The 13,669-nt window shown below is 48.6% G+C and overlaps 1 protein-coding gene across 43 annotated transcripts in view; it reads left to right on the forward strand.

Annotated features, from left to right (window-relative positions):
- The window catches only part of LOC124631596 (glutamate-gated chloride channel), a 94,213-nt gene that overhangs the window by 60,017 nt on the left and 20,527 nt on the right, over positions 1-13,669 (forward strand). For all 43 annotated transcript variants that reach the window (XM_047166039.1, XM_047166040.1, XM_047166043.1 and 40 more), the window contains exons 2-3: positions 10,921-11,014; positions 12,987-13,076. In XM_047166039.1, coding sequence (XP_047021995.1) covers positions 12,997-13,076 — 80 coding nt within the window. In that variant the 5' untranslated portion in view covers positions 10,921-11,014; positions 12,987-12,996. The remainder of the gene's footprint in view (positions 1-10,920; positions 11,015-12,986; positions 13,077-13,669) is intronic.

The raw sequence follows: 13,669 nt of genomic DNA on the forward strand, positions 1-13,669 counted from the left end.
CTAAGATGTCATTCCTGTTTAAGAAGCTAATGAGTCTAATATTGAGCAATTTTTCAAGGACCTTTGAAAGCGCAGGTAAAACTGAAATTGGCCTATAATTATTCACATCGTCTCTGTCTCCGCTCTTGAAGATAGGATGGACGATGGCTCTCTTAAAGACTTTGGGAAAGACTCCGCTGAACATAGCAATGTTACATATATGGGTAATCACCGGTACCAAACTGTTAGAACACTTTTGTAAAAGCTTCGTTGGGATCTCATCCCACCCAGCTGCGGCGTCACAACGCAGGGTTCGGATTATTTGTTCTACTTCACGCTCATCTGTTGGCATGAGTACAAGAGAGTTGGGAACACTAATATCACCTTCAGGGTTTGTCGGGTTTTGTCTGTTTGTCAGGATCTTTAGTGCTAGGTCATTGCCTATATTCGCAAAGTATTTGTTGACCATGTTAACAGATGCATTTTTATCGGGACCTATAAACGGGGTAAGACCACTAGGTAAGACTGGTTGTTAGACTTACTGGTTTCTGACTATCGATAACTATTGCCAAAGATATTGAAATGACAGCCGGGACCTACAGTTTATGTTGCCCTCTGAAACGCATTTAAATTATTATACGGTTCTAGATATAGACTATGTCTAATCTATTCTAAGCGTCACATAACAAGAAGAAATAATAAAAAGAATAACGAAGGCGATCATATTTTTATGTGTTATATCAAAATCTGAGATTTTAACAACGTTACTCGTCGACGCTCGCCCAATAAAGAAAATATAGACCAATAAAAATACAGACATGACATAGAGAAATAACGGATGATATTTATTTGTTCGGACGGTCGGTGGGAACGGAGACCGCTGACCACACGGGTGACTTCGTTAAATAAAGGAATCTTACCGTACCTAGATAAAAATGTATTTTTTATTTGAAGCAGAAATACATTTTAAATATACAAAAGAAATTAATGACTGCTGAAATGCTAACGAGCCCTTCATAACAATATATCAAAATGCAAGCAAAATCATTAATATTTTCTCTTGTCATTGTATTTACATAATGCAAATTTTTGTGTAATACAACAGGTGCAGAAAGCTTTCATAACTTGGTGTAATAACCTGACCTTTTTATTAAGGGTTATATAGGCATCTTATATCGAATATAACGGGGGTTATATTGAAAAAGTTAATAAAATCCCGCCCAATTTTATGCGCGCCATGCAGCGGAACAAGACCTTAATTGACGTCATAAATATTTGTTAACTTATTTTATTTGGATACCTTTATAAAATAATGTCCCCTGTCGAAATGCTTTTTTTCTGATCTTATAAATTACCTCTTGAACTTTGCGACTTTTATAAGTATTTAAGGCGATATAGTTTGTGATATTTAAAGTACGTTTAAACGCTATGAATAATTTGGAATCTTAATCAATAGCAACCGTATCGCAAGATAACACTTAATTAGCTTATATCCTTAGTTAGCACAGAACCCTATCAAAGTAGACACACACAAATACATAGGTACACACTCACTCACATACACATCATCACATACATAATTTCATATATACACACACACACACACACACACACTCAGTCCAATATAGCAACAATCATTGAATACTCATAAATATTTCCCCACACGCTGAAAGCTTGACAACTAAATAATACGGGATCTAAATGCCCAGGCCCGGAAACGGTCATAAGCGTTGCGGGCCGGATTACTGAACGACCGGCCCGGAACGCCGGAGGAGAACCGGACGCATCACAAGCTGACCCGGACCGAATCCGGACAAGCCGGAGATCATACGGAAGCAGTGGAAGTTTTTAACAACTTCAACTTTTTGAATGAACATTATTTTAATGCAGTTTTGTTTGAAGTGGGGATTTTTTGGTGTAATGTCGCTTGAAATTAAGTTTTGTAGTGGTTAGTGTTGTGTATTTGTTTAAATCTAGGTACGTTGTTTTGAACTGTTGTTAATACGTAGAAAAAAAATTACATACAGTGCGGATTTAACTGGGTCTTTATTAAGGCAATTAATTATTTCAAAAATCTACCGAGTAAAGAATTAACGTTAACGTTCAATGGTAGACCCTCAGTGATTTATTTTCCTTAACATTATGACTAATTGCTCTGAAAAAATATTATATTATAATTCCATTATTCTTTCGAAGCTTTCAGCGGTATTAATACAGCAACCGATGTTTTAACGAGTGTTTGGCAATAACGTACCAATTAACATCATTTATTTTTCAATATATGACCGGTTTAAATATAAAACTGATGTAGGCTATTTGTGTAATTCAAATTATTTTGTCTTACAAATGCATTCTAGTCCTACGGGGTTCATATTATGTTCCTGTTTTTCTAGAGATTTAAATTTGACTACGAAAACGCTACGAGAGCGGAGCCCCGTAGCAGCGTAGCGGCTACACCTGCTACGAATCTCGTCCTCTTCTTCTCATAATTACATTAAACGGCCTCTGCCGCTGATAAGCCAGGAACAATACCCTTTTTTTTTTTTTTTTTTTTTAGCGACGTAAAATCATCAAATGACCCCTCCCGCTGTGGGTTAGCAGCGGTGAGGGAGTGTCAGACTCTTACTGACTAAAATCGTCGTGTTCCGTCATAGGCCTTTTATGTACCAGGGCCGCGGTATCTCTTTCGAACAACCCGCAGCCCCGGCAGGCCTTGGCCCTGCTGGGCCCCGCTGGGGTTGCTGACATCTCTTTGAGGAGCGCGTGGAACAACGCGCGCCGTCGACACGGGTCGGTCTGTCGTCTAGAAAGGCAGAGGGACGATGAGCCACCCGAACTCACCGCCCACAGACCCACGCCTACGGTGGCCGGGAGTCATCTCGCGACACCCGGCGCCCATGGTGTCTACCTGGTCCAGCGCGGCGGCCGGGATGAGAGGTGCGAACTCTCTGGCGTTCCGCCTCCTCCTTCTCGAGCATGACCGCTTCGCAGAAGGAGGCGACGGCATCCCATTCCCTCTCGCCCCGGACCATGGCCTGAACCAGGGCCGGACGCGAGAGGTCGCCGCCGCCCAAAGCCTCGACGAGGACCCGGCGGTGCCCTTCCCATGCGGGGCACACCTGGACTGTGTGGTCCACCGTGTCCTCGGGGCTGTCCGCACAATGGTGACACCCGGGCGCCTCCTCACGACCGATGCGGTGCAGGTACCTCCCGAAACAACCGTGTCCGGTGAGGACCTGCGTCATGTGGTACGTGAGGGCGCCGTGACTCCTCCCGAGCCACTCCTCAAAGAGGGGACTTACCGCCACGATGGTGGCGTGCCCTGCACTGGGTTGCGACAGTCGCTCCCTCCAGGCCACCATGAGATCGCGCCGGAGCTCCGCCCGCTGCGCGACAACTTGCCGCGGCAACGGGGTTTCTCCCCGGCGCTGAGCCTCCTCGCGCCAGTCGTACAGGCGCAAGAAGACCCTCGCCTCCAGATCCCACGGTGGCAGTCCAGCAAGTAGGCCAGCTGCTTCGCGGGAAATCGTGCGGTACCCCCGGATTAGCCTAATGGCTATCACCCTTTGGGGCACGTTCAGGTAGTGTACAGCCCGCGGCCGTACCGAACGTGCCCATACCGGGGCCCCGTAAAGGGCCATGGACCGCAAGACTCCCGCGTAGAGTTTACGGCAGGGGGCGTTTGGGCCTCCCAGGTTGGGCAGGAGCCGCTTGAAGGCAGCCCCTGTCTTCTCCAGTTTGGGGCCCAAACGTCGGAAATGTTCGACGAAGTTCCACCGGCCGTCGAGGACGAGTCCTAGGTACTTCATCGCCCTCTCGACGCCGATGGTAACCCCCCCCACCGTGACCTGGGAGCCTGAAGGTGGCGCGTTCCGAAGCCCATGAAAGCACATGGCCTCGGATTTGTGCAAGGCCACCTCCAGGCCCAGCAGCTGGATCCTCTCGATGACTGTCGCAACCCCGCGCGTCATTATGTCGGCCGCCTCCTGGTGCGACCTCCCTTGTGCCAGAACCAGCGTGTCGTCAGCGTAGCAGACCACGCTGACGCCGCTAGGGAGGTCGGCGCGCAGCACCCAGTCGTAGCCGATGTTCCACAAGAGCGGCCCCAGTACCGACACCTGCGGAACACCGCACGACATTTCTCGCCGGTTCCATTCCCCGTTGTGACCAGGGTAGATGATGGACCTATCCGACAGATAGGCCTCGACCACGCGACGAAGGTAGGTCGGCACCCGGTGATACCGGAGTGCCTCCCTAATGCAACTCCAGGGAAGGGTGTTGAAGGCGTTGGCGATGTCAAGAGACACCGCCAAGACGACCCCCCCCCGGGACACAGCATCCCCCGTCGTGAGAGCTCTCACGCGCATGATGGCGTCCACCGTTGAGCGCCCCTTGCGGAAACCAAACTGGTGGTCCGCAAGGTCCGGCCCTATCCCCCCAAGGTGCGCGACGAGGCGGTGTGCGACAACTCGCTCAAAGAGCTTGCCCACCTCGTCGAGCAACACGATAGGCCGGTATGCGGACGGAGAGTCCGCAGGGCGCCCCGGCTTCCGTATGAGGACCAGTTTCCCTGTCTTCCAACGAAGTGGGAACTGGCCCCTCTCCAAGCATGCGCTGAGAAGCCCTCTAAGTCGAGGCCCGAGAGCCTCAAGGGCCAGGACCCAGGCCTTGCCAGGCAGGCCGTCAGGCCCTGGGGCGGTGTTTTTGGCTTTCAGCCTAGCCACCGCCACTCTCAGGTCCACCCCAGTCACCTCGGGGACATCGTCGTCGTCGGAAGTGTGGTCCGTCGTTGACACCGCGGGTTGCAGAGACATGGGCGGGGGAGAGTGTTCCCCGCGCGAAGGGAACAGAGCGCTCACCACCTCCTCCACCAGCTGAGGCCGAAGACTCTGGGTCAGCGGGGGGGCCCATGGGCGGAGCTTGCCCCGCACCATTTTGTACGGGCGCCCCCACGGGTCCCTGTCCAGAGACCCCAGCAGCTCCGCATTGGCCACCTCCTTGGCCTGGATGATGGCCAATTGGAGGGCGGTCTTCGCAGCTCTGTATCCCTCGTACAGCTCTGCTTCCCTGGCTTCTGCATCCGGAGGGCGGATGCGCAGCCTGCGGTGTCTGGTGTACAGGTGCCTCGCAGCGACGCACGCCTCTCGAAGGGCGGCGATCTCGCGAGACCACCAGTACACCTGGCGTCGGGCGCGTCCTGGCGGGGCTCGGGGCATGGCCACGTCACAAATCTCGGACATGGTCTCCCGGAACCACTCCGCCTCGTCGTTGATGTCGGCGGGCCTGTCCGGTGATGACACCCAGGCCTGCACGACTGAGGCTTCCAGGAGAAGCTCCCGGTCCAGGTGCCTCAGCGCCCAACGTGGACCACTCGGGGTCTGCAGGACCGGCGCGCTAGGGTTCTGGGCGGAGACGTCAAACCGGATGTACCGGTGATCGGAGTAGGTCTCCACCCTCTCCTCCACGCGCCAGTCAAAGACACGCGGCAGCAGAGCGGGGCTGGCGAACGAGATGTCCACCACTGACTCGCCCCGCATCCGTACACACGTGGGGACAGAACCCCGATTGAGGACGACCAGGCCTGCTTCCAGCGCCCAGTCCTCCACCATCCTACCCCGTGCATCTGTGCGTCGGGAACCCCAGGCCAAGTTCTTGGCGTTGAAGTCCCCTAACACTATCACGGGGAGGGAATAACTTCCGACGACGACGGACAACTCCAGGAGGGAGTTGTGGAACTCAGCGAGAGTTCGGCTCGGGGAGAAGTACACCCCCACGACGACTATCTCCCCGAACTGTGCTGCGACGCAACCCCTTCCACTCTTCACCCCTTCGAGGGAAGGAGTACCAGCGGCGGCCGACGATATGATGGTCACTGAGCCGCTAAGGTCCTTAACCCAGTCATCCCTGGGAAGGACAAAGTACGGCTCAGCGACCACGGCGATGTTGATCGACCACTGCGCCATGCTTTGGAGCAACAGATCCTGGGCACGGGCGCAGTGGTTGATGTTCGCCTGGAGGAAGCGTAATGGAGCCAGACTAGCACTCCATCACGTCTTCCTCCTCTTGAGACGCCGAGACGGGCGCTGCGACAGCAGCAGTGGCGACGTTGGCAGCGGCGGCAGGGTTGGAGGCGGCGGCGGCCCCAGGAGCTGCGGTGGTGGCCACTGCGGAGGTGGTGGTGGTGGCGGCGACGGACGGCCGGCCCTTGCCCCTACTCTTGGTCTTGGCGGGTGGGGCACAGGACTTGCTCCCCGCCCGGTGTTCGGCCGGCTTGCCAGCAGCCGCGCATGCAGTGCAGTGCGGCGCGGCACTACAAGCCACGGCCTTGTGACCGGGCTGACCGCAGCGGAAGCAGAGGGCGCTGCGGTCGACCTCCGAGGTGCAACGGACACCCACATGATGCCCGACGTGGCATCGGAAGCACCTCAGCGGTCGGGGGTCAAGCAGCTTGACCTGCGCCGACACCCAGCCAACCAGCAATCTTCGGCCGTCGACGATGCTCTTGGCCGCCGTCACGGGGCAGCTCACCGTGATGGTGCACGTGCCCCTGAAGTCGGGACGTATGGTGCCCGCCTTCACTTCGTCGGCAGAGCACCCACCCGTCCTAGCGACGGCGGCCACCACCTCCTCCGCAGTAACTGAGTCGTCCAGGCCCATGATGCGCAGATCCGCGCACTTGTGGGGCCTGGAGACTCGGGCATCGTCCGCACTTATGGACGCCCTGAGCCTCTCGGCTAGAGCGTCTGCGGCGGGCCCACTGGCCGCTCCTGGGACCTCCAGCATTCGGGCGCCCGTTGCGGTCACCCTGAGCCGGAGGCCGGAGGTGATACCTAGCTCCTGCAGGTTCACCGCCTCCTTTGCTTGGGCGAGCACGTCACGGTACGACACGCCCCTTTTGACCGCGTCCGGCTGTAGTGTGACTACTACAGCCGCGGTCTTGGGGGCGCGGAGCTGCGCCGCGGCGGCTCGCTGTCTGCGCCGCTGTTTTTGGGCCTTCTTTTTGGCCGCTTTGGCCGCCCTCCGTCTCTTTTTGTTTTCCCCCACCACCTGCCACTCGGACTGAGTGGCAGGGGAGGTAGGGGCCGCAGATGGATTCGGCTTCGGAGGGCGTTTCGCCACTGGTGCCGACGACGGAACCGGTGCTGGTGTTGGCACCGGGGTCCTCTGCGCCTGGACCGTTGTTGCGGCCTTGGGCTTTGGCTGTGCAGCCGCCTTCCTGGGCGGCCCGCTCGGCGCCGCCACAGGTGGCTTGTTCGGCGGTCCCCTTCTGGGCGGGGGTGCCGCTGCAGCCGCAGCCGCATAAGAGGCCCTTTGGGCCGCTGGGGGCTTCGGCGCCGCGAGGGGAGGCCGTAGGACCCTGCCCTCAAGGACGGAGAAGCGGGCCTGGAAGGCCGCCATCTCCTGCCGGACCAGGGCCAGTACCTGGCTCTCCACCGGGGAGGGCTGCGGCCGCTGCGAAGTGGTCCCGCTGCGTTCGGCCTCCTGCTCTCTTATCTTCCTCAGGTCCGCCCGTAGACTCCTGTTCTCCTCCAGGAGCGAGTTCAGGGCGGCCGTGAGGCGAGCCACTTCCTCTTGCAGCTTGGCCAGATCGCTCTTTGGAGCCTGGCCGAAGCTTGCTTCGGCTGCCGCAATTATTGTGGCCGAGGCCGAATCAATCGCCTTCCGCTTGCTGGTCCCGAGACGCTTTTGGGACACGCCCTTGAACGCGGCCGCCACCGTCTTGGCGAAATTGGCCCTCCGCTCCTGGTCAGAGCCGACGGCCGCCGAGTCCTCCTCGGAGGAGCTCTGTTGAGCTGCTCCTCCCTTGTCTTTGGGCGCCTCAGCGACCCTCCCCTTCTCCGGCCTCCGGTCGGCCTTTTTGGCCGGGGCCCCGCGGCCGCAGGAGGAAGACCCCAAGTCGTCCTTCTTCCTCTTTAGGAAGGCATCGACTCGGTGGTCCTTCTTACTTTGGGGGACCCTAAGGTCTCCCGCTGCTCCATCGCTGGACGCGGACTCGGAGTCCGAGTCCTCGTCCCACTCCCTTTCATCGTCTTTATTTTTATTTTTTTTTTCGATTAAGGTTTCCATACGGTTCCCACGATTATGAGAGCAACTAAACGTCGACCCCGGCAGTGGCCTCATACCGGGGCAAGCCTACATACTGTTGGGGGCGGCTGGCCCCAACAGGGGGGAGCGCTAACGACCGTGTCCCCCACGGCCATTCATCCCCTCGCCGCGCTCCCGAAACTTGGGATTGGGTGGTTTTTTATCTAAGAGGTGTCCTTCCTCTGGGCCGGGCGATTAAGCCAAGCCCTCGGCGGCGGCATTAGACATGCCTCCGTCTGCTGTCCAGCCAACCCGGCTCAGCAAACCCGCCAAAAGGTTTGCTCTTCGTTGTACGAAGAGCAAACTAGCACCGCTTTAGTGCGCCTGCACCTCCGCGGGTATGGCCGCATCCTTGCCATGTCCACAAGCGTCGACTGGTCAGGAGCGGCCCCTCCCTGGGTCCCTCTTTGTCTGGCCTCTCCCCTGAACCTTTCCGGCATGAGTATCTCTACCGGCAGAGCTTCAGGATCATTGAGGCACGCAAGCCCCACCACGACGACAACGTGGGGACCCCCTCGGTGGGGAGGAACAATACCCTTAATTACTACCAACGACAGTCTCAATGAATTTTATTAGGATTTGTTCATTAAGCTTGGTACAAGTGGAAGCTTTCATAATTCACGTCATCACAAATTGTTTTGATCTCGACTGCTGATTTTCTCAGCACACTGCATCTACATACTACTTAATGTAAATACACCTGGAGTTCAAACTTCAATGCAAAGTTCAACCAATCCGGATTTGGCTCCGTACTTTCATGTAAACGTACGCAAACCCAGTGAATCGAGTAATCTCATTAATTAATTCAAAACTTGGAAACATGGAATAGGTAACTGTATTTTACATTACTGGTACGTATTAACTGTGTGGAATAGGGTCATGTAATACCCTGGCTAATTAACACGTATGCATGCCGTGTATGCTATGACATACATACATGTGCATTATACCTACAGGTTTTTCTAAGAGCAACCTATAAAATAAATAAAGAAAAGGTCGATCGAATCCGTCTACGGTTACCTCTGTACATGAATAAGTATCTAAAAAAAGCCTCTGTATATACAAATTATTAATCCAACAAAAAATAAGAAAAGCCATCCAATTCGGGGCAAAGGCATCCCTTTACATAAAAAATGTGCATAAAAAGATTATTCTTCTAAAAAGGCCCATTTAGTCTCTTCCTCGAGATTTACGCACGAAACTGACATTAGCATAATGTCGCACCAAGGCTCGGTTTAAGGAACGAATTACAGTATTTTATAAAAGGAATCAGTCCTGAAATTCAGACTTCTTTTTCTAGGCTTAATAAAAAATCCTGGCCGCTGTCTGGATTCCCCGTCATCAACTTAAGTTTATTGCCATATTATCTTAATAAAACAAATGCCTTAGATTACTTAGCTACTAGCACTAACTTCTCCTTATAATAAGAGAGGAATACAAATAAATAAATATAAATCACAACAAATACAAATTTTAACATATTATGCACTGTCAGTCTGCAATTTCAATGGAATCAATAATTACGATAAAAATACAAATATCATCTACCCGTAGATAACTTCTAGGTATTAATATCAACATCCCTTTGTTTAGCACATTGGGAACAATAAAAAAACTTAATGCATTTAGATACAAATGAATGAGGCTCAATTTCGGGAACACTTGATTTACCTATAAAAAAAACTCGTTAACTGGGCAATGGACTGCCAATAACAAAAAAAAGCTCTTTTTATTTCTCGTATTTAACCCAAAAGGATGAATTTTATTTTCATTTGGGGGTTGTGTTTATGAAAAAAAAATATAGCGAGTATGTACTTATATTAAAATGGGTGGCAGTTGTTGTTTTAATTAAACCGGGAGAGAGCGCCAATGAAAAAGGGTAGGTTTTTGTTGCCAAATAGAAGAGTGGGTTACACTCACATTTCGAGGGTTCAGAAAATTAAAATCTAAATTAAAATCGTCAAACTTTCCAACTTATTCTAACTAGAGATGACCAAACCTTTCACAATAAGGTTGCTCAAATGATAGTATTCTTTTATGTCTGCTATTTATTATTCCTGCTTTAATATTAAATGTCAAGAACCTTGTTCGAAAAGAAGTTTCATAAAGAAAACGACGGGAGCTCTAGGATTTAATTTACAGTCAAATTAGCTCGTTAATAGAAATGAGTATAAATAACTGATAATGACTCGTTTTAATTTTCATAATGTAAGTTAGTTTTTCATGGTGGCAGGACGGCAAGGTCGCATGTGGCGCCATCTCGCGGTGGCACCAAGTCGCACTAAATGTTACGAGCAAAACATGTAACAGGACTGGGCGAACATAATAGAAATTTGCACTGCTCCGCCTTTATTTGAAGTATCAAATTGAGGGTATTGGCCTTCCGAAATCAATAGGTATAAGGTTACATAACTTGTTGCGATAAGATAAAGTTTTGGTCGCAGTACAAACATTTCGCTTTCCACTTTATTGTTCGACGTAATAAGTGAAACCACAGTTCGAGAGTACGATTTATCTGCCCATATAAATGGAAAATCATATATTAGATCAGCACTTCTCGGGTATACCATTTTTTCTCATGAATTTCTTATTTTCTTTCACTTTGGGGAGAAAAATGGATTTGCTTTGGGGAAATATATACCTATCTAAGTTATATTTTCTTTGTTCCTTTTAGCAAATTGATTTATTTTTGTAAACCACTTGTTAACTATTTAGTTTGAAACGTATTGAGGCCTATGTTCAGCAGTGGACGTCCTATAGCTGAGATGATGATGATGATGATGATGTATCAAAATCTTACGAACAATTAAATGACCTTCATTTTCTTAATGTAATCTTTTTGTTTGATTGTTTCAGATAGTTGGCGCGACATGTTGTGGCGAACAAAGAGGACGCGGGCGGGTTGATCCATCTCTCCACATGCCGACAGAGCTCTGCAGTCAGCAGAAAGGTATGAAAACAAACTTCTTTTACATTACCATGGAGTAATTTGCGCTTACACATCACTACATAGTATAAAACAAAGTCGCTTTTTCGGTCTCCATATCCCTTTGTACGCTTAAATCTTCAAGCTACGTAACTGATTTTCATGCGGTTTTTTTTAAATAGATAGAGTGATTTAAGAGGGAGGTTTATATGTATAATAACATACACTTAATAGTGAGGAAACACTGTTATCCCCTGCGAAGCCGGGGCGGGCCGCTAGTAGACTATAATTTACCTACTTGTTCCTTAACCAACATAAATAATCTTCAAGAAACGTAAAATGAAGCTCGTAATTCTATCTATCACAAAACAGCAATTTGTAAGTTTTGAACAGAATCCAATTCCGATAAAAATATTCAGCAGATCTAGGTACCTATGCGAAATAGCATTTCATCGGCAAAATCTACAAAGAGTTTCCATTCAATGCTATCTTGCGGGAATGAGTGAATCGATGCTGTACGACGTACGTTATGATTTTCTAAGATAAGATAGTAAAAACAAGGTATGTAGGTAAGCTTATTTCTCAGAACCTTACCTATAATAAAAATAACTTTGACCATTGGGCAGCACGGCCAATCACAAAGAACATGTTGCCGGCAGCAGGCCAACTTTGCAAAAGGAACGAGTATGAAGTAGGCCCCGGGTCATAAATTTCGATATTTCCCCAGACACCGCCTTTCTGACTTCATACGTCACGAGTATCAAGCGCAATAAACCTTTTGTTACAGTTTTTGTGTCAATATGGTTCACTTTACTTGAATACGAATACATTTGATTCGTAAATAAGTTATGAACGGAACTTTGCTTCAATATTTGATCAATAGCGTACTTAAATAATTTATTTCCTTTTGTAATGAATTATTCCTTTACAAGTACGGTAAGTATTAAAAGAAACACAACACGTAGCCGTTTATAAGAAAATTAAAAATGTAAAATCCAATTATGAGAAGGCATGTAAATGTGAAACATTATATTTAAAGGGGTAGTAATAAAATTGCATACAGTTAAACAATATAGGGAGGCGGTGTCGCGCTCGCGCCAATGATTCGCGTGTCGACTCTTATTGACGTCATAACATAATACCTACAACTTTTGAAAGTAGGTCATGTGTTTTCTGCGCTTACAGTAAAAAATAATATCATGTGAAGGCCTTGCAGCACGCCACGTACTACACACTACGACACCGCTCGCATGACCCTACTCGTGACTGTATTTTGATATATTTTATTTGCAAATTTCAAATGTAAATGAAAAAGGGTTGATATACAATGTGTTTATTACATGTTCGGGGAAAATCAAGATTGCTAAGGTATTTTATCACCCTGGCAGGTTGTATGATCTGAGAACATATTTTATCGGGTGTAGGTATATCTTAAAATGAAAATATGTAAGTAATATTTTTGGTCAAAAACGACTCTCTAAAAGAAATTACACTTACTTTTTTACAGTAGCGATTTTCCTAAGATTTTTCCTTCATCATTAGGCTAAGGTAAATGCCTGGTATACTTAGTATCTGAATGGCACGCAGCTTCTAAAGGAAAACTCTTTTCTGTACACAGATATTTCAACTTTCAACTTATGTACCTTCATTTTATTTACCCCCAGTAAGTAATCCAGCTTTACTCCTGCGAGGGTTCTGTTTGCCCTTCTAAACAACTGTCTTTGTTTTGTACACAACACATTCTCATACTAGAAAATTTAAAAAACACGCCATGCATCACATACAATTTGATAGAGATTTAAGTGGCATTCAAAGAGTTTGTGAACCCCTTAAACGACCTTAACAACTTTCTTGCAGCAAATACCGTAGGCAGGCGTAGGCTTTTAGACAAGAAGATATCCTTCGGTAGTCATTCTATAAATGAGTTACTTGACAAAAACCAATACATTGATTAAGCTCCTCAACCTTTAAATAAACTCAACCTGTAAACTTTCAGATGTCCTAATATGGGTTGGTCATGCGTCGTGGCACGCGTTGTGGCCATCTTCCTCATGCTCAGCCGAGCATCAGCCCTCACATCAGACATGTAAGTTACAAACTACTATTTTAGTCTTTTCATTTACTCAAACATAATATACAAACGACTTGTATATAAAAGACATTGTACACTTGTATACAAAGACAAGGTATATAGAAATGACATCTTAGCACTTGTCGTTGACTAAACAATATATAATTCCTCATGAAACAATATGTAAGAGGGTGATAAATCTGAAAGAGATTTGACAAGATGTACAGAATTTAGCAATAATAGAAAAGAAGGCAATATTAATTTAGTTACAAAAATGCTTAATTGACCAGAAGCGATATATAAAAATAAAGAATTGTGTGTTGTGAAAGTAGCGCTTTGTGAATTTATGCTGACGATAGATTTAGATGGTAATGAGTAGAGCGTGGAAGGACACACGGCGAGCGGCAAGCGGCGAAGCGTATTTAACTCGCCAGCCGCCCCACGCCCGGCCAAGCGTGAAGTTCCTCGCTCCATTAATACACCCTGCGGCACTATGCAAAACAAATTGTCTGTGGCGAGGGTTTTACCCCCAGTATGTTTATTATCCCGTCTACATCATCACTTTCCCTTAAATTGTGTAAACATAACTTACTTAGCAGCGTAGTGTC

This window comes from Helicoverpa zea, chromosome 7 (assembly GCF_022581195.2).
Source record: "Helicoverpa zea isolate HzStark_Cry1AcR chromosome 7, ilHelZeax1.1, whole genome shotgun sequence".
NCBI lineage: Eukaryota > Metazoa > Arthropoda > Insecta > Lepidoptera > Noctuidae > Helicoverpa > Helicoverpa zea.